The sequence below is a fragment of the Cucumis sativus genome, chromosome 1 (assembly GCF_000004075.3).
Source record: "Cucumis sativus cultivar 9930 chromosome 1, Cucumber_9930_V3, whole genome shotgun sequence".
NCBI lineage: Eukaryota > Viridiplantae > Streptophyta > Magnoliopsida > Cucurbitales > Cucurbitaceae > Cucumis > Cucumis sativus.
Window position 1 is genome coordinate 5,523,423 of NC_026655.2, and position 23,840 is coordinate 5,547,262.

Here is a 23,840-nt window from a genome sequence, read left to right on the forward strand (position 1 = left end):
AATGACCCACCCAAGTGTGTCGTTTTTGTTTGCGAGATCCACTGCTCAAAGCTGAAAGCCAATGCTCAAAGTCACTCTAAAGCTTTATACCAAAAAGAAAAGAAAATAGAGAACTTTTTGCTAAGCTGTAAGTTGTAACCTCATGCATTTGTTAGGTTGTCTTTTCCCAACCTTAATTTGTTAAAACTTTTCTCTATCTCTGTCTGTGCTCTTAACAAAATTTGAATTTTCTTTTGCTTAAGTTGTTAACAGATTGTTGATGAAGTGATTAATTAATGAGTGAAAAAAGTTGGAATTTTTGGTAAGTCCCACGTGTCATCCAATAGATAAACAGCTTTTGTGTGTCAGAAAGCTTTCGGCTTTTGGGAAAAAATGGGTCAGTATATGAATAAGCAAACACCGCACCACACAACCCATCCACCAGGCCCAAGCTGATGACAAGGATTGTTTCTTCCTTTTCTTTTCTTTCTTCTTCCCAAAGTTATCGACACCCATTTGCTCAATTTCCCATTTCACACACTTGTCTTCTCACAATCTGACTTCAAACTTGCTCTGTAACTTAGAATCAAGCTATGGAGTTCAATTTTTGGGCCTCAAGAGTTCATCCTACTGACCAACTTTCCGCTGTTCAAGCTGCCATGCTTCATTCTGGTACTTGTGTTTTTTTTTTTTTTTTCATCTTTTTCACTGATTTCCTCATCTGGGTTTCTTGATTTTGCTTCCATTTTCTACTTTATGGGGCTTTCTTCTCTTGATTTAGCTATCAAAGAGAAGATTTGGGCGTTTTTTTTTTGGTGGGTTGGGGGGTGGGGTGTGTTGGGGAAGGGTTTACTTTTTTTAGTAACATTTTGAGTTGTGATTTTATTTTTTAGTGTGAATTGAGCTTTGTAGCTTTTGATTTTTTATGGTTTATGCGATGGAACTTTGAATAGGTAACCATATAATTCTGGATGATTCAGATGGAGAAGATGATTCACGACCTTACTTTTCATGCCCTTACTGTTATGTGGATATTGAAGTTCAAGTACTTTGTAGCCATTTGCAAGACGAGCACTGCTTTGACTTCAGAAATGCAGTAATTATCTGCTTTTAATATCTCCTTTTTTCTATTCTGCATTCAATGATTGCTTGTAGCATATGAGTAATTATTTATGTACATATAATTTAGTGCTTGCTGCTTGGTTTACATGGAAGATTTTAGTTTATGCCTTTTTCATTTGAAAATAGGAAACTTTCGAGTGTTTTTGCTTGAAATAAGGTTTCATTTGGCATCTTTAGTTGAATAAATTACGGAATAGTTTGATGTTCATGTTTATTCGATACTTCTGAGAAATTCCGAAGAAAAAGCAAGAAAGATATAAAGTAGAAGATGCGTTTTAGATTCAATGAGAAGTTGCTGCTCTTTGACATTGGTTTCCTCTCAGGTTTGTCCTCTATGTGCAGCCAGTCTAGGAAAAGATGTAATTGGGCATTTTACAGCACAACATTCAAGCTCAATAAAGGTATTCTCTGTTCACTTCATTGTTCCATGGCTGTAATAATGAGCAATTGTTTAAAGCAAACTTTTACAATCGTTGCAGAGGAGGAAAAAACCTGAGAAATCTGTTTCTTCTGGCTTTAATTCAAAGAAAGTGATAACAAAGGGCAGGGAAAAAAGAAATGGATCTGCACCTGATCCCCTTCTACCTTTTATCTGCAGCATTCCTTTCTCAGACCATGAATCTGGCGAGAGAGACGACCGCTCAGAAAACGATGCGTCCGTCGCAGTGAACATCAAAAGGTGAGTTTCAATTACTAGTTCAAATGTAATTGGATTCATTCAGGGTGGGTGATCTTTTGAAAGTATAAAAATCAAGTCCATAAACTTAGCCTCTCATCATAATTGGCTTGTCTTTGCTAAAAGTTTAACCTTCAACTTTAATTGAAGAAGCCAGTTTCCTCTTTGAATTGTACTTTTCCAATAGTGGTTTGTAAGGATCCAAGAAAAGTAAAGTAAAAGTAAAAGAAAAAGATTCCTGACAAAAATTGATTGGACAATTGAAATTGTTTCAAGTACTTCCATCCTACTGATACGAACTTAAGCTCATATATTTGCAACATCTTATCAAGTACATAATTTGGTTCAAAATTCTATTTTTTGACTTGTCAAACTGGATCGCTCTTGATATCTCCCAACCTTTCAAGTTTTGACACCATGAAGATATCAACTTGCTTATGCATAACATATCAACTTGCTTATGATCTCAATTGTTGACTGTGCTTTAGAAGATGTGATAGCTCAACATATTAATGGCCATTCTTCCTATTTGCCTTTTGGGTTTTGCAGTAATAGTTCACAGTTGCTGGAAAGAAACCAGAACAGTGAAGAGTTGAATCGGAGAGCATCTTTTGTACAACAATTAATCACATCAACCATTTTTTAGGTCTCTTCTCATCACCTGTGATTGCTTCTGTGTAGCTGCAGTTATTATTCGTCACAAATTGGTCGGGGGGGAAGTTGTATCGATCATCATAATGTTGTAGCACTGGTGCATGATTTTGATAGGGAAATATTTCAGATATCAATAGCCAGAAGAATTATTTGTGTTCAACTGTCAACAACATTGTGCCAAAAGCTGCTGTTTCACATATACGTATATAAAGATATATTATATAGATGTATAACTGCAAACTTGGTAGAATCTGGAACTTCTTTAACTAAGTAACAAGAATATTATTACAAAAGCTACGTTAATGTGTACTGTAGGTAGGACTTATCCGACTTTTAAGGCTCACTCAGTAGATTCAAAGTAGAATCATTTCCAGGAAATCTTTATCTAATTATAATGTATGTGGTATTCAACATAACACGACAGTGTTTATTTCTACTTCTCAGTATTTTTCTTTTTTGAAAATTTCCTACTTTCTAGTAATGCAAATGAATGCAGAATTTTAGATGAGTATTTTATATAATCACGAGCAAGCCAAGAGAATTGCAGCCCTTTTAGCTGGTGAAATAGCTGGAAAATATTGAGTCTATATATATTCCCTACTGATGAGTCCCATCACCTAAAAAGTATTTTTCTTTGGAAATGTTGCAAAAAGTATCCAATATGCTTTTAGTGAAAAGAAAAGAAAATTTTCACAAGCATAATATCTGGGGGAAATAAAACAAGCAACTGGGCAACTCAACCATGAAAATTTGGAAGAACAAGCATAAGCATGCTACAACTAAAAGAGTAATTCTCATTCGTCACACCATTTATCACACTTAAATGAGTTTTCGAAGAATGAAAATATGTGGTCAACTTATATCACCTAGGAAAAATGAAAGAAATGAACATAGCACGAAAATTTTATTGCTTGTACAAATGTCTATCTAAAAGAATTTCAACTAACTAGGTCAGGTTATAATTATATGATAGAATATTAATAAAATTTAGTATGCTTCGTCTTTCCATCTTTTCTGGCTTCGTATCTTCTAAAAAAATTATAGCATTGGCATATCACCATCACACCACATAACATACAATAGAACGTCTCACCTATTCTGTACTAAAAAATAAGAGAACATTAGTGGCAAATCTTTATGCATTATGCACACAAAATCCTTTATCAGAGTTGTCCAATACATACCAGAATTGGAAGCGCTGTCAGTGTCAGTTTACAGCTTCTCAATCCTTTGGTTAACCTCTCCTTTAACAACTTCAGCATCATGGTTCATAACTGGATCGACTGGAAGATTGATCAACCAACTTCCAAGGCAGAAAAAGAGTTTGAAAATTGGAAACTATTACCAAACGAGAAGTTGTGTAAAATGTAAATTGATTTATATTTGAGAGTAAAGAGATACCATTACATTTAGGACATGAGTAGAAGCTTCGGCTTGACATGCATCGTATTTTAGAGAACCAACTCAAAATCAGGATGCTGTAGCTGACACATCTCTATAACTTTCTGATAGGATTCAGGTGTGAGTTTAGTCAAAAGTTCTGAAATATCCAATTTATGTTTTTTCCTTAGTTCATCTAATTCTTTTTGTTGTTGTGTCAACAAATTTTCAAGTTTCTCAGCTACTATTTTGAGATCAACTGATTCATCATAATTGTTCTCTTCCGAATGATGTGTCTCAGAGCTAGTATGAATGCTACTCTCATCTTGCCCATCATGATCACCACCCTCCGACAAAAGCTCATTTTCCAGTCCCTTGATTATAGCAGCATGATCTAGATTGTCCCCATGTATGTGGCTGTTAGAGGATTCAACATTCTGATCTGAGGCAAAAGACAAGTTTGAAGGACCTGGCTTAATAGGAGAACATCCACCAATTCCTTTTGGAGAGTCTGACCAATACTTGCGGCCTGAAGGCATTACCTCTAATGCAAGGTTACCAGATTCAATAGACAACGGAGATGCAACGTTTCTCGTTTCAGATGGAGAGCTATCAGAAACTGGAGCATCAGCTCCAACATTATCTCCAGAATACTCAACCGATATCCAATCTGGAATGTATGATCGAATTTCTGTTTCAATCATTTCAGAAATTGTGGAGACATCTTGATCAGAAAGATCCAACTCCTCGACCATTTCGCTGGCAACAGAAATTGCTGTGTCGGCTTCAATATCAAACGGGAAATGGATATTGCGAAAATTACCTATAATAATTAAGAAAAAATGTGACAACTTCAGTATAATAGTTTTTCTTCTAAATTGGATGCAAAAACTAGAGGTACAAAAGTATAGAATTTACCCATAGAATCTGCAATTCGTAGTTTGAGAAATATCTTATTAACATCTTTTCTCTCGCCATGCATACTGAAATCTCTACTAGTCTCAGCCGGAGAATAATCTACACTTCGATCGAAATCAATTTGCTCTTTTTTTTCTACAAGAATGGTCATGCCAATTGTTATGCAATAAAAGAACAATATGTTATCGTCTCAGAATTTCTTTCGAAGGAGAAACTTTACCTGTAGGTTGAGTCTTTGATCGTAAATGACGAGATATACTTTCATGATCATCATCTGCTTGGAGAAATGGATCCCTTAAAAGATCTTTTGCTGGTAAGCGATCAGAGACATTTGCGATGCATTTTTCTATAAATGCTCTCACTCCTAAGTTAGTGACTTTTGCCAACGAAGCTGGTTTAATCCCCTGTGAACAAAGAAAAATAATAAGTGCTTAAGGCCTCAAGAAACCAACAAGTAACAAGGTTAAGAATCGATAAATCTAATAGGTTTTTAAACAATGAGTGGTTCATTTTAAAGTTGAAGCGAGGAAAAAGAAAAAAAAAAAAAGAAACTTATGTAAAGTTCTTCATTTAAACGCTATAAAAGTCCACTAGAACACCAAGACTCTCTATTGAAACATTCTTGAAACCTTAAAGGTGATTGATTATGAGTTTTTTCTACAAGTCTAACACATCATAAATGAAGCAAAGTCAAATGCATTATGCATACCATATCCACACTAGATTGATCACGTTGTAGAGTACTTAAATGCCAGAAAGAAAGTCAAAGAATAAACAAGCATTATTAATATCAAGTTAATAGGTGCCATACGGAATGCAAAAGTAAAGAAAAAATGGTCCAGAGCCTTACTGATGTGACCTTCTTATAGATTTGAGCAGCATTTGCACATTCAATATATGGATATTCAAATGTTACAAGCTCAAGCAAACACATGCCAAAGGCATAAATATCCACAAGTTCATTGTATTCCTCCTCATACAACTCCGGAGCCATAAATTCAGGTGTCCCTAAAATGATTAGATCACAAATCAATTCATCAATTTTCAAGTTAAGTAACTTTGATGGAAGCTAATTTAAGTTCTGAATTCTCACCAATGACACTGTGGGCTGAACGAGCTTGTTGAAGAATGGCAGCAAGTCCCAAGTCACCAATTTTCACCTCACCTTGGTTGCCATTTACAAAGATATTGTCACATTTTAAATCCCTATGTATAACTGGAGGGTCGTGACTATGAAGATAGAGAAGGCCCTCTAATATCTGCCTGGACCACTTTTTCAATGCTCTCACATCAACATGCTTGTGTTTCTTTCTATATCTACACATATTCGAATATATATTATAGTTAGAAGAAGAAAAATGAAATCTCAAGAGCTAATAGTAAGACTCACTGTCTTAGTGTTCCAGAGGTGAATATCTCAGTAATGAAGTTAATGTTTTCATTTTTTGTATCAACCCATGAATTGTAAAATTTGATTATGTTCTTGTGCTTCAATGTCTTAAGCAAATGAACTTCTGAATAAAGCCGCTCCAAATCTTCAGAGTTTCGCAATAGATCTGTCACCTTAACCTGATTCCAAGCTACTTCGATTCCTTCCAACTCATCAAAAGCTCGATATCTATATACCGCATCTTGATCAAGAACACACAATTTCTCAATAGAATTTCATCACAAAATGATACACAAATTTTAGTTTCTATGAGTGAATGCATCACTGCCACACAAAAATTTCATCCTAGAAATTTTAGACAGAGGCAAATTTTAATTTCATTGATAGAATCAATTAAAACAAAGAAGGATACACCCTTTTGAATGCCCCTTTGCCCAAAATTTCCTTATACTGCAAAACAACAAAAGAAAAAAAAAAAGGGTCAAACAGTAGACAAAAAGCATTCACAAGACTCCAACCAATGAGAAAAAGGTTCAGCAAATTCAATCTGAGTAGTATGAATCGAAAATGTCAACTAGAATACAGATTCAGACAAGAGTATTTACCCTTCCATATCGACCAGTAGGATCAATCTCAACAAACTCGGGATCAGATTCATCCAGGTCTTGATCTGGTGACAAATCCTGAGACATTCTCGTCTCGGATCAATAGCTGAATAAAAAGAAACCCAAGTCCCTCGAACAATGGAGAAACAAAGTCTACAGATTTTCAATACAACCCCACTTCAAAAGCACCTCAAACAATAACCAATGTCGATTCAAGGAAAACCCAAAATAAAGAAAAAAAAACTTTCACCAGATTCGAACAAAACCCGAATAAAAAAAAAGGTTTTTAGGATCAATGAATAAACAAAGGCAAAGAGAGAGAGGGAAAAAGGAAGAGTTTCGTCAAAGAGGCGCTTATTTGGGTTGGAGGCTGGAGCGGGATTAACCGACTGTGACTGACCGTGACAGATTACTCGCCTATCCAATTTCCAATTTCCAATTTCTCTTTTTATTTGTTTGATTTTTCTCCAAATTGAAAACTAAAAAAGTCAGCTTTTTTGGCTCATCATCCAAAAAAACAGAATCCTAATAATCTTTTGAAAATATTCTGACGTTTTAATCTCATCTTAATCAACTTTTTATTTTTCAATATCAATTTTTTTAGTGTAACAATTAAGCATATAAGCAAAATATAAGATCCCTATCAAAATGAAAAGAAAAAAAAAAAAATCTTCATACACAATTTCTATTGGGTCAATTCTATCATATATTAATCAAAGGCTATGCATATAAGTCTCATTATTGAAATAGAATATTCATTCTACTATTAATTCGACCCTTATTATTGAAATAGAATATTCTTATTGTTTTTTTTTCCTTATATCTATGAGTATATATGTTTGTGGGGAGTAATTGGACTATTTTTATGAGATACTGACCTAAATCTAACTGCATTTAGTTTATGATGACATCTTTTCCAAGTATTATTGACCATTTGGCCTAAGAGATAGTGTTGAATAGTTTCAAAAATATATCAAAATATTACAATATTACAATATATTTGATATTTTGCTTTACTTGTAAACATTTTACAAAACAATTTGTCAATTTAAAATTACTTTAAATACTAGTTTTAAATTACTATTGTGTTAGCTTTGATTGATTACTCTTTGAGTATGTTCATAACTTGCATAGCTGTTTCCAATTCAAAACAATCACAAATACATTTGGCATGGAATTATACGCAGTACATACTTTTTACAAAAGCATCATTCGTGATACCAATTACGAAGTACAAAAATCTGAATTTCCAGCATCTAGTGATAACAAAGAACAACATAAATGGATGTTTACGAATCTGCACTTCAGAAGAATCATCAAAAGGCTCTACTGTTACTACAAATTCCTAATACATTGTAAAGCCAAGAACAACATATTTTATGAAAATGTGGGACAAAAACTCGGATCCATAGCCAAAAACTTGAACCAATATACTAATCATCCAGATATGCATCTCTGAACTCAACTAATAAACTTCGAAAACAAACCAAGCCAATGTTATCTCATTTCGATCCAAAACCGAACCATTTTGCCAAGAAGTTTTTACTCTTTCCACGGGAGGGGTTGGATGCTTCTCTAGCTGGTGTTTGAAAAGGTAACGAACTGGGTTTAGCTGCAACAGAAAGATTAGAGACAGTTTCCTTGTTAATAAAATCTCTTATCTTCATAGAAAGCAATATGAACATTAATATTCAAAAGGGATATGGTGAAATGGTGAAATAGTGAAATAGTATGCTTTTACACTTGTACCGGATTTTGGCGAAACCTTGGAAGTTTTGGCAGTTCCAATATCACTAGATTTCTTTTGTTGATTAATTGCATTACCATGGGGTGGGCTGGATGGTTGATTCCTCTCCTTGATATGATTTGTATTCCCCACGTGGTTGTTGCTACCTATAGAAAGGTTACAAAATCATATGTAAACACAAACTTGATACAAGAAACCCAATTTAAGAGATCAGAACTATGATCAGAATACTGGGATTGCAGCAACAGATCAGAGAACATGATCAAGAAAAAGTTTGTATGCAAAAAACTTTCAAGATGAAAGAATATGAAAGCTTACCATCACTGGGAGGCTTTCCATAATTTTGTATTAACGCATCCAAAAATGAACTCTCCTTTTGAACACGCATCACTAATAGGAAACAAAACCAGGAAGAGTTGCAACGTCAATATTTTCTAACAGAGAGAGCCGATAAACACACAAATAGAGGGCAAAACAATATTGTTGAGGCATACATTGATCATAAAGTCCATTCTTAGAATTTGGGGCTGAGCCAACCGACAGCAACTGAACCGCCTCTGCATCTCTTGTCATGGATGATTGAGACGATGCGTCGAGATTTTTCGTGTCCAACAGGATTCCTGCAAGCTGGAAGACAAGAGACACATTGTCAGAAGTGAAACCTCAAAGAAGTCTTCTATCAGAATATTTTTCAAGAGAACGTACAATTCAAACTAGAGCAAACAAGAACAAACATTCTAAGAAGTTACCAAAAGATTCTTCAACAATGGGGTTTGGAGTAAATGATAGGCATCTTCACAATAGTTATCTGTAAGAATGGTGCACTGAGAGCCAACCTAAGAAACAAATAGGAAAGAACATGCTTGAAATACAACAACTGGGAAGGACTTCTCAAAACATAATTTGCAACAAAAATTTATTCCATCATTCGAAACTCACCCCATCATTCATCTTAAGGACATCTTGCCCTACCACAGATATGCTAGTTTGACCAGCAATCATCAGACTTTCTAAGTCCACCTGAACCACATGGCATAACAATAACTAAGATTATTACACCAACTATTTGAAGTATACTCAACTATTCATCAAGCATGACAACAAAATCGTAAGGGGGAATAGTACCTCATCAGTAAAAAGGATTGAGGAAGCATCAAGTCCAAGGTGATAAAAGAGCCAAGCAACCTGACGTTGGTTCCACATTTTTCCCCTCTGCATATTCATCACAGGCACCACAAGACATTCTCGACCGGTCTCGACATTAGTCTGCCTTAATTTGTTCTCAAGTAGCCAAGCATAGCAAATTGCTGCCACCATTGAACTAGTGCCTGCATTCTCAAAGATCAAGAGGTTTCTCAGTACAGAACAATGAAGTATCCCCATCTCTAGAACTACACGCTTCAACTTCATTCTATACATTTAGAGCATAAAGCACTCACAATCTTTTAATTCTCAACAAAAACTACCATCATTTCACTGCATTTAATGGAACTATAGAAGTACTACAGTTTCATATTTCAGGAGTTTGGAGTATACTCAACTATTTGTAGGCCCAGAAAGAATGATTTTAACTTCGGCATCAAGCTCCCCATTTGAGATTTTTTTAATATTGTACCGCTGTTCTTTGAGGAACCCATTAAGACCAAATTCCAAATCTCCATAATCGTTCTGCGAAAACCCATTTAGATTGGATTTGGACCTAACTGTCTGAAGCGAAAAAGCCGGCGATGAAACCGTTCGTCGAGGAGGGGGATCAGTTAAAGTTTTAGGCGGAGAAAGAAGGGCATCTGAGGGAGTATTTGGGAGGCGAGAGGGTGGAAGATGGGCGTGGAATCGAGATTTGCGAGGAGTGGAAGGAGGAGGATCGGGGATGGAAATGGCGGGATTGGGGGGTGGTTTGAGAATGTTGGATATCCATTTTTGAACGGCAGAAGCAGGATTGGTGAGCTCCTCCTCCTCGGCGGCGGAGGAGGTTGAGTAAGATTCGGATTTGTTGCGGCTGTGGCGGACGACTTTGGAGAGAATCTCACCACTGAAGTTGTCCACTGCCCTGTGCCTATGGTTGCCATTAACAAACAGAGACAATGGAGTTAGCTTAGTGTTCAACTATTTATACCTTTTCTCTTCCTCCCTACTGCTTGCTTTCTTCAATTTTTCCATGTTTATTTATTAGAAAATTATATTTAAAAAAATGGACAAAGTATTTATACTTTCCATCAAAATAATACATTTTTGTCCTTTTTCTTTTTTTATTATTCTAAAAAGAAACCTGTTATTTATTTTTATCTTTAAGTACATCCACTAATATTTTAAATTATATTTTATATCTTTTGTTAATATTTAATAATGTGTAATATATAAAAAAAATGTTCCAAATATAACTAAAATGAATTACAGTTAGAATTTGATCGATAGATGCTAACAAATATTGATTGACAAGGTATATAGTTCACAAACTCTGATATTTTGTTATATTTATAGATGTTTTTAGTAGTTTTGTTATTTAAAATAATTCTTTTATAAAAAATGTATCAATTACAATTTAAAATTAAATGTGGAAGTTCATCCTCATGATTCTTTTAAGTTTTTTTATATTTTCTATATATATTTTTTTTATCTCTATAACAATTTTCTATCGATTACTACTGTATATATATATATTATTGATTTTCATCTCTCATAAGAAAACATTTGAGTAAATAGTCAAATTATAGAAAAATATATTTTTCAGTTTCATTTTAGTTTTCAAAATTAAGATTAGATCTAAAAAATACTCCTAAAAGTAGATAATAAACCAAAGAAATTCATAAGTAAAAATAATATTTACAATTTTTTTTTTTTTAAATTATCAAATTGGATTTGATCCTAATTATGAATATTGCATAATATCTTTATTTACTAAAAAAAAAAAACTTTAATTTGGTTGATTTATATTTAAGTTCAATATGTGAACTCAAATCGTTTAATTCAACAAACATATACAGAAGTTAGGGCAAACAATTGAATTTTTGATCCATATTTGTTTTAGAAAGTTTTAGAAAATACCTATGAATAGTCTCTTAGTTGATTTGATCACTAACAAAAAGTTGATTTGGTGGATAATTTTTGTATTTAATGAGATTTTGAGATGGGTATTTTAAATGAGGTAGCCATTTACTCTTTTTTTCTTCTTCTTCATCTTTTTAATAATTTTAGTTGTTGGTGAGGGGTGGATTCTTTTCATTTTCTACATATAATTTAAACTAAAAGGAGATTGTGCAATATCTATCTAAGCATGAGCGTGCATGGTTTTTCATGCACGACCTCGCCTCCCTCCAGGCTCCACTCCTGCCCATCAGACCTTGCGACGGCGACGGCTTCGATGGTTCACGAGGATAAAATATTGTCTCTAATCATATACTGCAGCTTTCACCAAATTTCGCGGCTCTGATTTCCGGGGATTAAATGATCAGGTCAGCAATTTCAGGGGATTGAAAAGTGGTGAGATTTTGAAATTTGGAGTAGGTGAAGACATGGCAGAAGTTATATATTGTGTGTATGCTAATAGAGGCGTTGACGAAGTTGTAGAAGCAGTGATGGGAATGGAGAGGGGCTGGGCCGGAGGAGAAAAGGGGAGGGAGGAGAGAAACAAGAAAATGAGAGAAAAAAATCCACGAAGTAAACTAATTGTAAATGACCAAACTCATTTGAAATTTTCCCACTCAACGTTTCACCTTATAAATTGTCCATCCATAGTGTCATGTTATTTTCTAAACTTCAAAGACTCAAACCAAATACTCAAATGCATTCAATTGAATCAGTTATATAATGAAACGAAGTAAGAGAAATATAGAATTTTTTAGTAATGATCGATAATGCTATTAAAGATGATTACGATTTAAATCTCCCACCTTCTAGCGGACCTTGAGAGTGGATCTCTCCGATCTATAATCGACGCTGAAGATCTGCCGTTGGCCGCCGCTGCAAACCTCGGCGCAAGCCGAGCCGGGGAATTACATCGTGAAGGTGAAGAAGCCACCAACCGACGTGCCTCATCCAGCCACTCATCCGTCAATTGCTCGTTTCTACTTCTATTACTCCGATCAAACCATTCTTCATCATCATCATCATCATCATCATCTTCATTTCCAGTCAAATTATAGGCTTTTTTGTCCTTGTTTACGGCTCCAAAGAACATATCGTTCATAAAATCCGTCAGATCGGGTGCTTCCTGCTGAGTCTTGGGCCGAGAATTTGTAACTCTTTTTTGCCCTAATTTAGCCATCTCTCTGCTATGTCTTAACTCCATTGCTCTGAAACCTTAATTTGGATCAACTATATCTTCTTAATTGGAGCTTTGAATTAGAGGTTTGAGATTGCTAATTTGTTTATTAGTAGTTGAAGGTAATGGAATTTGTTAATTCATACATAGAAATTATCATTTTGGAGGTGGCTTCGAACTTTTTCGCATAGATTATGGCCGGCCCTTTCGATCTTTGTCCTTTTTGATGTACAAAATTGGAACTTTTGTAAGATCTAAGAGGTTCGTCTTGTTAATCAAATGATCCGTCGCCACCTTCAAAAACATTCATCACATTGTTTAAATATTATTATCATCTTCTTTTTTCGCATATAATTTTTCTTAAATTATGATTTTAACTTAAATTGATTCTTATAAAATTAGTGTAAAATTTACATCAAACCTCTCAATAATTCATGGATATTTTTAAAACAAAAAATTTCTTCCAAAACTAAATTCTTTAATTTTTTTTTAAAGTGTAAGAATTATTTTACACAAGTTTAAAGTATTTTGTGCAATTTAACCTAAAAAAAATTAGCATTCTATGTATGTGTATATATATATATATATATGAACATATTGAACCAAACATAAATATATAAATGAGAGTGGAATAATTTAGTGTGTTTTGTCTTCACGTATCCATTTATATATATCATTATTATGACTCATCATCGTCACAAAACAATGTTCATTATCGGTTGACCAAAACAACGCCTACAACTAATAAAAAAAATGTAATAATTTCAAGTTGTTTATAAGGAAATTGGTTTTCAGCTCATCTTACACGACAACAAATAATTTTTCTCTAAAAAAATGCATTGTATTCGAGTAACTTAAACTTAATTAAGATTTGATGAAATTTGAATGAAAAAATAAATAGAAATTCAAAATGCTCGTTTTCCTGAAAAGTAGTGTAACGATGGTGAATCCACTTTGAATAGCTCTTTGGTTAGTTTAGAAAGAATGATATGTATTAGAATATATTCTAAATGTCATGAAGAAGTGATCAAGAAAATACGTTAAAATCGTAAACAATGGCTTCATAACTAAAACCATATAATATGTAATAATGTTTCAACAATGCAGATTACTGCCTAAGGCTACGGTTAGATTATTTTATAAGCAAGAAATCTTAGCATAATAATGCATATTTGTTAGAGAGGGAACATATAAAATCAATGTTCACTTCATTTATGAGATTTAGTGCTACACTAAATTTCTCTTCTCCATTTATCAAATCAACCACTCTTTTTTAGTCATCTAATATAATAGATGTAAGTTAAAACTTGAATTCTCCCATGATTAATCTAAAATTTTGTTTACGTTACCATTTGTAAGCTATTGCCTTCGTGGTAGAAATATGTGCTCTGGTTCTCGCTTTGTGTTGACTATTTTGCTTTTACTTCCATGGATTATCTTATTCGAGCTCCATGAACACTCAACATTTTTCTCTACACAAATCTTGTAGGTTTATCTATGTCTTAAAAAATACCTTATTATTGCACATACTATCGGCTTTTCTTCAAACATTCATCAATAATGAATAAATAAATAAATTTATAGATCAACTCTTACTCTTGCATGCTTTTGACATAAATTGTGAACACGAGCAAAGAACTAGAGGAATATCAAGGGTAAGCGTGCTTTTTTTTTTGTACTTTGAGGATAATATAGTATAAAAAGGAAAGGCAACTAACATAGAGTGTAAAATCTAAACTAACATAGATCTATCTATAATAATGGATCGTGATAAATCAAAATAAACTATTATCTACGTAATATTATGTTTGATCCGGTAATAAATATAGGTTATATATGAAGTTTTTTTCATAAAAAATAATTGTTTTGAACAATGTGTTTAAGGCAAAATTATTATTGTTAAACTTAATCAATATTAAAAAAACAATTAAGAATTAGTAAATGAGAAAAGCAATCAAATTGTGTACACAAACTCAAATCCAAATAGAAAAGGTTAAAATAGTTGGAGATAATATGGAATATATGATTTATGTAGAAGAAAGCAATTTGGATGTTTTCCCTTTTCTTTTGTTAATGAAGTTAGAATGTATTTTAAATTAGGAATTGAATTGAATTTGGTATTTGTTTGATACAATCCATGACTCTCTTTGCTTTGCTTCTTTTACATTCATAATTACCTTTTTGCTTTCTTTTATTCTTACCTTTTTAATTTAAAAACATTATCTTAATTTATATTATTATTCTTTTTGTAATATCTCTATATAATTAATTAATTTACCAAAAGCTACTTAAAGGTTTGGATCTAAGAGAAATTCTTTTATATGCTTTTAGTGTAACACTTTAGTAATTCTTTTCTTTTAGAAAAAGGAAGAAGAAAATTGCCTAAATGACCATATATATATTTCTTCTTTTGTTGTGGACTTGTGGTATGTACTATGTGCATTGTCTTTAATTTTAGTATATTTTTTTTTTTTATATATTATGGTGTGTTAGGTATATAACTTTTTTTTAATTATTATTTTACTTCATGTCTAGGTGAAAAGTTTGAATCTTTTGATGGAGATAAACTTTTTGAATTACTCCTTTTTAAGTATCTATATTTTTTTAGAAAAAAAACTTTATACTACTTTAATAACCACTCAAGATAAATAACTTATTAAAAAATGAACAAAATCTTGGTAAATCCAAATACTAGAAAAAAATATTTTTGAATTAAGAATAAAACAATTTTTTTTAAAAGATATAACAGACAAACAAAATATTTACACGGTTTAGAACAATTTTGAAAACGGAAAAAGTCCATAGGCCTATAATGTAGAATACCAAAATTATGACAATCAACATGCGATAAACCGGTCACACACGAGTGATACACGATTGTGTAGATTTTGATACACGATCTCGAACATGCAATGCATCGAAATGGCTCGAGATGAAAGATAGAAATGCATATCTACACGATCATGTACTTCATTTTAAACGATCGTGTAGATCATAATACACGATCTTGAGCCTTAATTGCAATGAGATGCCCTAGGATGAAAGAATTCTTTTCCTTTAATTCACTTGATTTTTGGTATATATAATGCCCCAAGATGCCTCGAGATGATATAATTCTTCCTTTAATTATTGTATCTCGAATCTTAGTGGAACCAAGATGAAAGAATAATTTTATCTTTATTTTATTCGAACTCAGGCATACATTACCCTGAGATGCCTCGGGATGAAAGACTTCTGCCTTTAGTTATTCAATATTAAACCATAATTAATTGCATCGACATGGCCCAGGACGAAAGCCTTTTGCCTATAATTATTTGATCTTAAGTCTTAACTACACCTAGATTGCTTCAAGATTAGTAAATCAAAAAAATGATATAAATCTCAAAGACATATATGAAACTTATGAAAAACGTAACCGACCTTCGGTCAAGTTTTCCTTACTTTACATAGGAGCCGTAAATAATTATAGTTTTTGTTAGATGGATGTAAATCAAAATTGATTAATAATCCCATCTAACAATAATCCATGATGGGATGCATGGTATTTCATAATTGAAGTTGGACAACAACCATTTTTCACTTCAATATTTCATCCAAAACACTTTAATTTCCTTTTATTTTTCTTTAATTTCTAAACTATAACCGACATAAAAACAATTTAATTAAATTCTAGTCAACCCGTTGATATATATAGATCTTTTTTTTTTTTTTTTTAATTAGACCCACCAAAATAAAAATAGAAACACCAACAATAATATAAAATAGAATTTAGTATTATTATGTAAAAAAAAATAAATTAAAAGGGTATGAAAATTACTCTAAGCTCACGAATGCATTGACTTTTGATAAGGAGGAATATGAAAATATTTATGTTATTATAACAATATTGCATGAACCGTACACAATGTAATCTCATAATTAACTCTCTCTACATATTAATCATATATATATATATATATTCCTACTTTGTACTTCCACACATAATATTATTACTTAAACCTCATCCCATTCCCAACAAATATGTAATGTAATCTTACAATTTGCTTTTAGATTATAGTCCAAATCTACGTAGCAGTTAGGCACTATGTTTTTAGTATAGTTAATTATTAATATTATAAACAAAATCAATATGACAACAAAGAATAAAGACTCTCATTTCCTTATTGTTTTTTTTTTTTTTTTTTTTAATTTCTAATTCCTTAATAGATGAATCTTTTTCCTTGTAGAGCAAATAGTATTGTTTTATTATTATTGCCTCAAATAATCTACTCTAATATACTATAATAATCAACTCATTTAATATATGTAAATATTCATATATCTTATCAATTTTTATTGATGTAATGAAGAATATGTCATCTTTTCACACTTGAAAATAATTATTGCACCATGAGTTTTTATTTGTTGATTCTTTTTATATATAAATTTGGTAAAAGTGTTTGGTGAGTCACTAAACAAATTTCTACAATTGTTGTATTCTATAACTACTGCAAATTTAAGAAGTTAATACTAACATTAATTTTAATCTTAACAAGCATAATATTGATCATAAACTTTTAGGCAAATGTCATTGACATTTAGAATTTCTTTTAACCCACAAAACTAATGTGAATAGAAGTATATATATATATATATATAAACTGATTCAATTTCATAAAGTTGATTTTTTAATAATAATAATTAAGAAGCATCTTTGTGAATTGGGTTGTGGTGGTGGGGGATTAAGTTGACCATTGCTAGGAGTTATTGATTAAATTATAAAAATAAAGATGTGACGCTCAAAATGTTCATCAACCAAAAATATCATTGCCCTTTGCCTTTTCCCTTTCTCTAAAGCTCAGCTAAGCCCCCACCATCTCCATCTTTATTTTATTTTAATATTTCACGAAATTCTTGGTGGGTGGTTGATCTCGTACGAGATTAATCGAAAAAATAGTTTTACAAATTTGAAAAATGTACATAACTAGTAGTTGGAGTGAGTTAAGTTTTGATCGTTGAAAAAATGACTTATGTTCGAACAAATTCTAATACCACATTCAAACATGGGTAAAGTTGGAATATTTTGAAGGGAAAGTAAAGTGTTGAAGGGGAATTTGTATAATTTAGCAAAAACTTTATGTAGGTGTAAAAAGTTTGGATGTTAGCATGTGCCTTTTCCTTGTCCATAAAGCTCAAATAAGTCCCCACCCTCTCTAAATCTCTTGCAATCTCTTTTGGCCTTTTCAACTTCCACAAGTGGACAAAACCCTAAATTCTGAATATTCCACAATGAACAATCAATCTTCTATCTAATTATGTCCAATCTTTTCCTCCACAAAACAATAACATGTGTACAATTATACAAGTGTAAATCTAAAGTCAACTCACTAAATTAAACCCTAATTCCCCCTTTCAATACTATTTTAAACTCCAAATCAATTCCCCCTTCTGTCTCTTCAATGCACTTTAGAGCCAAAGCTTCCCCCCTTCATTCTTATTTTTTTAAAGTATATTCTTCATTTTGATCAAATACTTCCTCGAATTCCCAACTTGGGCTTCTCTGACTTGTTCTATTCATCACCAATTCTATATAAACCAAACATAATCCCTTAGCTTCTTTTATCAATATCATCATCATCACATCTGAGATTCACTTCACTTTTTGTCTACAGAACTTTAAAAGGGTTTAATCAAATCAATATGGCTTCAAATGCCTTTCTCTTGGCTGCTCTCTTTCTGTCTTGTTTCTTGGGATTCTCTCATGGAAATATCCATTTCTCTTCTCTTCCAAGAACTTTGGAGGTCACTGCTTCACCAAAACCTGGACAAGGTAAGCTAAAACACAAAACCCTTGATTCTTTTATGGAGATCTGAATCGAAGATTTATTCTTAACCAATTTTTACAACTGGGTTGTCTTCTTTTTTTTCTTTTTTTTTCCTGCAGTTCTTAAAGCGGGTGTTGATAAAATCAGTGTGACATGGGTTTTGAACGAGACCGTCAAAGCTGGGTCTGATTCGAGTTACAAGAACATCAAGGCGAAGCTTTGCTACGCTCCGGTGAGCCAAGTGGACAGAGCGTGGAGGAAAACAGAGGACGATCTTAAAAAGGATAAGACTTGTCAATTCAGCATCGTGGAAAAGCAGTACAATCCAGCGAACAAGACGGTTCAAAGCTTTGAGTGGACGGTGAAGCGTGACATTCCGACGGGGACTTTCTTCGTTAGAGCCTACGTTTTAAATTCTGCGGGCGAAGAAGTGGCGTACGGTCAAACCACAGATGCTAAAAAAGGAACCAACTTGTTTCAAATTGAATCGATTACTGGTCGTCACATTTCATTAGATATTGCCTCCGCTTGCTTCAGTGCTTTCTCTGTGGTGTCCTTGTTCGGATTCTTCTTCATCGACAAGAGGAAGGCCAAGAAGGCTGCGGCAGCAGCGCCCGGGCAGTAAGTTAAGAAAGGTGGGAACTTGCTCTGTTTTGAGTTTCCTTCTTAGTTTGTGACAATGGTGATCTACTTGATCAGGAATAGACTTTATGAGTTTCATTATTGTTATTAACTTTTTGAAGTCTTTTTGCATTTACTGTATTTTTCTAAGGGAAAAAAAGAATCAGATGTGTTGAGCAAAAGAAGGGTTTGGTATGATATGATATATGGTGGAAAATAAAAGTGTACTAATGTGTTTAATGTTGATGTTCAAATTTTAATGACAATATTTTCATATTTACTGGCATAAATTCAGTTTTTTTTTCCTTTCAATGAGGACTTTTTCATTTCGAAGGCATATGATTAAAGGATTCAGTTTTCTACAAACATATGAATTCTAGCATTCTGCTTATTTCAAGCACACTACACTTTATTAATCACAAAGGTATGTGTGAAAAAGTTCATACTGATAAAGACTTCTAACTTAATTTGAAAGGTCGAAATTTAATTTTTCTTTTACTTACTGCTACCAAAAAGAAAGGGAAAAAGAAGTCAAACCTTAAAAGCTGGCGGAAGACAAGTTGTTTAATGGTGGTAGGTTTTCTTTTGATCTGTTTTCATTTTCCTACCACAAGTTTTTGACCTCTTTTATATGATGTTATAGATTAGTAAGCATAGGTTTCTAACGCTAACTTTTTCATAGTAGCATTTATCAATATTGCGTCTACCATTATCTAATTTCTTTCAATACTACTCTACATAGAAAATGATGTATATATAAACATTTAATGATGAACTAAATCTCTTCATCCAAAATGAACACCTGATTTGAAAAAAAAATTCAAATTTAAATGCAAGTTCCAACAATTAGGATGTGATCATAACTACTAACCCTTGTAAAGGGGGTAGTTGCTAGTGACATAAAAAATTACGAAACCATTTGTCAATGGCTCCTCAGTCATCTCTTCAAGGGAATCTAACTTAAAACTTTCGAAATTTTCCTTTTTCGAATTGTTATATACTTTATGATCATGAAGTATATACATCAGAAATGAGTTGTTACGTAGAAGTTATAGGGTCTGTAGTGCAGCCATTCTCATGGTCACAAGTTTGATCCGAATCGAAAAGCATTTTAGAGCTGCTCATCCGGTCAGTAGCAGTAAGATATAAACCATCATTGTACACATCGACATATCCAAATGCGTTGGTGCCAGGGGGGCACTCGAGGGCAGCTTCAAGAACCCTATGATGTATTCCATGGGAATCAATTGCATATCCACCTTTATGATCATGTCCAGCCAGGCAAACTTTGACACAATTGTATTTGTGTATCAGGTCCATTACTTCATCGTAGTTCCATAAAAGTGCTGCAAAAGATGTTGCCCCAGGATCAAGGGGCAGATGACAACAAACAATCACTTTTTGTTTCAAATGTGTTGCTTCCTTAAGTATACCATCTAACCATTTCAATTGTTCTTTACCAACTCCTCCATTGAACATAAGGTATCTTCTTCCTAAGCCAACCAATCCTGATGGGCTGTTTTTATCTGCATTTGGGTTTCTCTGAGACAAGATTTTAAGGGCCTCCACTGATTTTGGATGGTCCCGAGGCCAGCCAATAGCACTTATATCGTAACCATCAAGTACGACGAATCTGAAATTTGGAGTAGGTGAGAAGTCGTAATAAGCATGACCTTCATCATGATTTGGAATCTTCAATAATGGAAGTAATTCTTTGCGAGGAAGATTGTAAAGGCAGTGGTTTCCAATCATATGATATACCCGTCCATTAAAATTATCAAATTCACTAACTACTTTCTTAATAGTGCTGAACGATTGGTCCTTGGGGCAAAATCCATCAACAATATCTCCGAAGTTAAGGACAAATTTAAGCTTTTGGTGGTTGTTCCAGCTTTGAACTGCCCTTTTCAGCACAAGAATACTATGTCGATAATAACGAGGAGTGCCGAGGAACGAGCGACCATCAGGAATATCAGCATATTGAACATCAGAGATAACACCGAAAGAAAATAAAGGCTGTTTTCCTTGAATACTTCCTATCCCATTTGCAGATGCCATGTTGTAGAAAACAGTTGAATCCTATAACAAAAACATGAACTATAAGAATAAGATGCCATAAGATAAGATTGTAAAGGCAGGTTTCACACATTCGAGAAATGGCCACCATGCAATCAAAAGAACCATTTACCTACGGCTATGTCAACTTCTTGGAAGATAGAAAAGAAGAAAAAATATGTCTCGCTAACAAATGGAGATCTACATTTAATAAGTAAATCTTAACAAGGCAAAAATAGGTAGAATAAGATGAAAATGATTGATAAACGGAAAACCTTTCCATTTATTACCATGGTCCTCTTCCACTGGACAAAAATGTTACGCCCTGGTTATGTATCTCAAATCTAACAACAGGCACCATGTGCATTTTTTAGAGCATGGCTGTTGTAGTAGGCAGTCTGCTTTGATACCGAAGCAGTAAACCCTTAAGCCTGCTACATTATCTAGGTTTTCTTTCTTTCTTTTACCTCTTTGTGGGATTTTGTTTTTCATTTGAGGTGGGGCTATGAATAAAAGAACAATAATAGAAAAAAAAAAGATGTATTTTCCTTTTCCTCAATGGGATTTCATCCATTTTTAAAGATAAAAGAAAAAGGCTTAGAAAATTGGCATAACAACAAATAAACTATCGGGCAACCAAATGGGCAATAAGTTCTGGAATACACGTATTCTTCTATATGAAAATCTCCCCAAGCAACTTTTCAACAGTCAACACTCTTCTCTCACAAAGTAAAAATAAGACCGTGAAAACAAAATGTTAGAGATAGAGATCAAAAGAAGTCTGGATCAGTACTATGGTGTGATATTCAAAGGTTCTCTGATAGAAGTTGTCAGATGTAACACTTGCGGAAGAAGAAAGAGTTATCAACTAGAAGCTTCCTAGTCATTCACCAAATCCACGTATAAAGCCATCAAATCTTCGATGCATTTTTTCATGGATTAATTTTCAAGGAAAAGTAGGCACAAAAGAGTTTCTGTTAACTTAATAAAATATATCAACATCTACATATTAGATAACATGGGGTTCAATCATATAACTAATTGACAACTAAAGAGTCAACCCTATAAAGATTATGAGGTCCCTTGATTAAGGTGAGATCCTCAACATTCTCTCTCAAGATGGGCCATCATTTTTTAATTAGATTCAAATTCTTTTAGACCAAATACTAATTTAGGGTTGATATCATATTATATAACATAAGTTCCATCTTCATAATCCATTGACAAAGAAAAGAGTAGTTCATATTGTACCAGATATTTCAATTAACCCGGGAATCTGGGATCCTCAACACTTCATGAAAACAATCTAGCTATTCAAACAACTACCTTAAATTCACTAAAACGTTGTACATTGGTTCAAAATTAAACCCCAACCCAACGGCCAACCATCAATCAGTAACATCAGACATAAATAACCCAAGCATTCTAAAATTTTCTACTAATAACTAAACAGAACAACCAAAACAAGTAGAACCCATATCGTGAAAAACCCTAAAACCTAAAAAAAAGAGAAAAAAAAAAAAAGACATCAATCAGATAGTAGGTTCATAACCAAAGTGTTTGAACTGATGAAAGTTCCTAATGCGCAGCAATAAACCATTCAACGGGCAACTGGAAAGCAGAAAAAAGTAATTTAAAAGCAATAGATGAAGAAAACGAGGGAAGTCAGGCATTATGGTTAAAATCAACACCAGGTTAATCGGAAAAGCTGTGTAAATAACGATGAACAGAAATCAAAGTCATGGATATGGATGAATGGAGAAGAAGAAAGAGAAAAAAAAGAAGGAGGGAAATTCGTAATTCAAATTACCTGAATCCTGAGAGAATTGAAGAGAAGAGAAGAGAAAAGAAAAAGGAAAACAAAGAATGAATTGTTAAGGGAAAATTGGGAAGAATTGAAGAAACAGAATGGGAGAAGAAGTTGGGTTACGTTATATATATAATTATGAATACGGCGAGATTTAGCTGGTATGGTCTGGTGAGGTGAGGTGTGAGCCGTGAGGGTAGTTGTTAAAAATTCGAGTGACGGAAATACCCTTAAACAAAAATACCTAAAAGACTATATTGTCCTTTGAACGCGTGCTTACGTGGTCCAATGGAATCTACCAACTCCAATGGGTCCCACAACTTATTTTAATTTTTTACACACGTGGCATTTATATAATATATATATACAACTCACGTGCTAATTAAATAGGTAAAGTTTTAGATCTTTGGTTGAGAAATTTGTCATAAACAACTTTTCAAATAATATATAATCTTTTCAAATCTTAAATTTGTTGTTCAAATTTCTCCATATTTGATTATATCTACGAATTTTATATTAATTTTGTATATGATTTTCCAAATCTTTGTTCTAACTTTCTTTTTACAATTATATAAAATTTCAAATGAATTAACCAATTATGATTCGTTTTATGGATCTCAAATGTAGTGTAGTGTAATTTTTGCAAAAAAAAAAAATAGCGTAAGACTTGGAAAAAATATAAAAGATCTCAATGTTGATCCACAGATTTCGTCGAGAATGTTTACTTTCAATTCAACTTGATGAATATTTGAATGAATATGAAGATTCAAAATCTAGAATAGATTTTTAAAATTCTATCCATATCTCACCTTTAGAGATCT

At 33.0% G+C, this 23,840-nt stretch overlaps 5 protein-coding genes across 17 annotated transcripts; 2 read left to right on the forward strand and 3 right to left on the reverse strand.

Annotated features, from left to right (window-relative positions):
- Positions 1 to 388: 388 nt before the first annotated feature.
- On the forward strand, positions 389 to 2,724 carry LOC101207377 (protein DEHYDRATION-INDUCED 19 homolog 5). 2 transcript variants are annotated; one of them, XM_004152445.3, is made up of 5 exons: positions 389 to 651; positions 960 to 1,075; positions 1,425 to 1,502; positions 1,581 to 1,780; positions 2,327 to 2,724. In XM_004152445.3, exons 1-5 carry the CDS (start codon positions 573 to 575, stop codon positions 2,421 to 2,423), a joined length of 570 nt encoding a protein of 189 aa, XP_004152493.1. In that variant the 5' UTR covers positions 389 to 572; the 3' UTR covers positions 2,424 to 2,724. The 2 variants fall into 2 exon arrangements, with proteins under 2 accessions (XP_004152493.1, XP_011651802.1); XM_011653500.2 differs by having other exon boundaries at positions 391 to 651; positions 933 to 1,075.
- Positions 1,861 to 7,146, reverse strand: LOC101206177 (probable serine/threonine-protein kinase WNK3). Of its 12 annotated transcripts, none has more exons than XM_031885146.1 (10): positions 6,725 to 7,146; positions 6,532 to 6,569; positions 6,120 to 6,347; positions 5,823 to 6,046; positions 5,580 to 5,737; positions 4,950 to 5,133; positions 4,730 to 4,864; positions 3,839 to 4,634; positions 3,616 to 3,734; positions 1,861 to 2,615 (listed from the first exon to the last, which is right to left on the reverse strand). In XM_031885146.1, the coding sequence occupies exons 1-8, from the start codon at positions 6,809 to 6,811 to the stop codon at positions 3,883 to 3,885; spliced, it is 1,806 nt and encodes a 601-aa protein (XP_031741006.1). In that variant the 5' UTR covers positions 6,812 to 7,146; the 3' UTR covers positions 1,861 to 2,615; positions 3,616 to 3,734; positions 3,839 to 3,882. The 12 variants fall into 12 exon arrangements, with proteins under 12 accessions (XP_031741006.1, XP_031741007.1, XP_031741009.1 ...); XM_031885147.1 differs by having other exon boundaries at positions 1,861 to 2,618; XM_031885149.1 differs by having other exon boundaries at positions 1,861 to 2,618; positions 3,833 to 4,634.
- A 755-nt stretch (positions 7,147 to 7,901) lies between these two features.
- On the reverse strand, positions 7,902 to 8,861 carry LOC105434942. The gene is made up of 3 exons (XM_031880430.1): positions 8,790 to 8,861; positions 8,474 to 8,617; positions 7,902 to 8,336 (listed from the first exon to the last, which is right to left on the reverse strand). Exons 1-3 carry the CDS (start codon positions 8,808 to 8,810, stop codon positions 8,190 to 8,192), a joined length of 312 nt encoding a protein of 103 aa, XP_031736290.1. The 5' UTR covers positions 8,811 to 8,861; the 3' UTR covers positions 7,902 to 8,189.
- A 9,550-nt stretch (positions 8,862 to 18,411) lies between these two features.
- NAR2 (high-affinity nitrate transporter 3.1-like) lies at positions 18,412 to 19,161 on the forward strand. Its single transcript, NM_001280690.1, has 2 exons — positions 18,412 to 18,541; positions 18,656 to 19,161. Exons 1-2 carry the CDS (start codon positions 18,412 to 18,414, stop codon positions 19,159 to 19,161), a joined length of 636 nt encoding a protein of 211 aa, NP_001267619.1.
- An 802-nt stretch (positions 19,162 to 19,963) lies between these two features.
- LOC101207870 (manganese-dependent ADP-ribose/CDP-alcohol diphosphatase) lies at positions 19,964 to 23,740 on the reverse strand. The gene is made up of 2 exons (XM_011653521.2): positions 23,023 to 23,740; positions 19,964 to 21,236 (listed from the first exon to the last, which is right to left on the reverse strand). Exon 2 carries the CDS (start codon positions 21,213 to 21,215, stop codon positions 20,196 to 20,198), a length of 1,020 nt encoding a protein of 339 aa, XP_011651823.1. The 5' UTR covers positions 21,216 to 21,236; positions 23,023 to 23,740; the 3' UTR covers positions 19,964 to 20,195.
- Positions 23,741 to 23,840: the final 100 nt, after the last annotated feature.

What these genes read in the sequence shown, in the direction of transcription:
- LOC101207377 (XM_011653500.2), top strand. Translation starts at nt 573, where the DNA reads ATGGAGTTCAATTTTTGGGCCTCAAGAGTTCATCCTACTGACCAACTT. An exon ending in AGCTGCCATGCTTCATTCTG is followed by an intron (nt 652 to 932) that starts GTACTTGTGTTT and finishes AACTTTGAATAG; the next exon opens with GTAACCATATAATTCTGGAT. An exon ending in AACATTCAAGCTCAATAAAG is followed by an intron (nt 1,503 to 1,580) that starts GTATTCTCTGTT and finishes CAATCGTTGCAG; the next exon opens with AGGAGGAAAAAACCTGAGAA.
- LOC101206177 (XM_031885146.1), bottom strand. Translation starts at nt 6,811, where the DNA reads ATGTCTCAGGATTTGTCACCAGATCAAGACCTGGATGAATCTGATCCC. An exon ending in ACCTCTGGAACACTAAGACA is followed by an intron (nt 6,047 to 6,119) that starts GTGAGTCTTACT and finishes GAATATGTGTAG; the next exon opens with ATATAGAAAGAAACACAAGC. An exon ending in ATCAAAGACTCAACCTACAG is followed by an intron (nt 4,865 to 4,949) that starts GTAAAGTTTCTC and finishes CCATTCTTGTAG; the next exon opens with AAAAAAAAGAGCAAATTGAT.
- LOC105434942 (XM_031880430.1), bottom strand. Translation starts at nt 8,810, where the DNA reads ATGGAAAGCCTCCCAGTGATG. An exon ending in TGGAAAGCCTCCCAGTGATG is followed by an intron (nt 8,618 to 8,789) that starts GTAAGCTTTCAT and finishes ACCTTTCTATAG; the next exon opens with GTAGCAACAACCACGTGGGG. An exon ending in CAAGGTTTCGCCAAAATCCG is followed by an intron (nt 8,337 to 8,473) that starts GTACAAGTGTAA and finishes TTTCTGTTGCAG; the next exon opens with CTAAACCCAGTTCGTTACCT.
- NAR2 (NM_001280690.1), top strand. Translation starts at nt 18,412, where the DNA reads ATGGCTTCAAATGCCTTTCTCTTGGCTGCTCTCTTTCTGTCTTGTTTC. An exon ending in TTCACCAAAACCTGGACAAG is followed by an intron (nt 18,542 to 18,655) that starts GTAAGCTAAAAC and finishes TTTTTCCTGCAG; the next exon opens with TTCTTAAAGCGGGTGTTGAT.
- LOC101207870 (XM_011653521.2), bottom strand. Translation starts at nt 21,215, where the DNA reads ATGGCATCTGCAAATGGGATAGGAAGTATTCAAGGAAAACAGCCTTTA.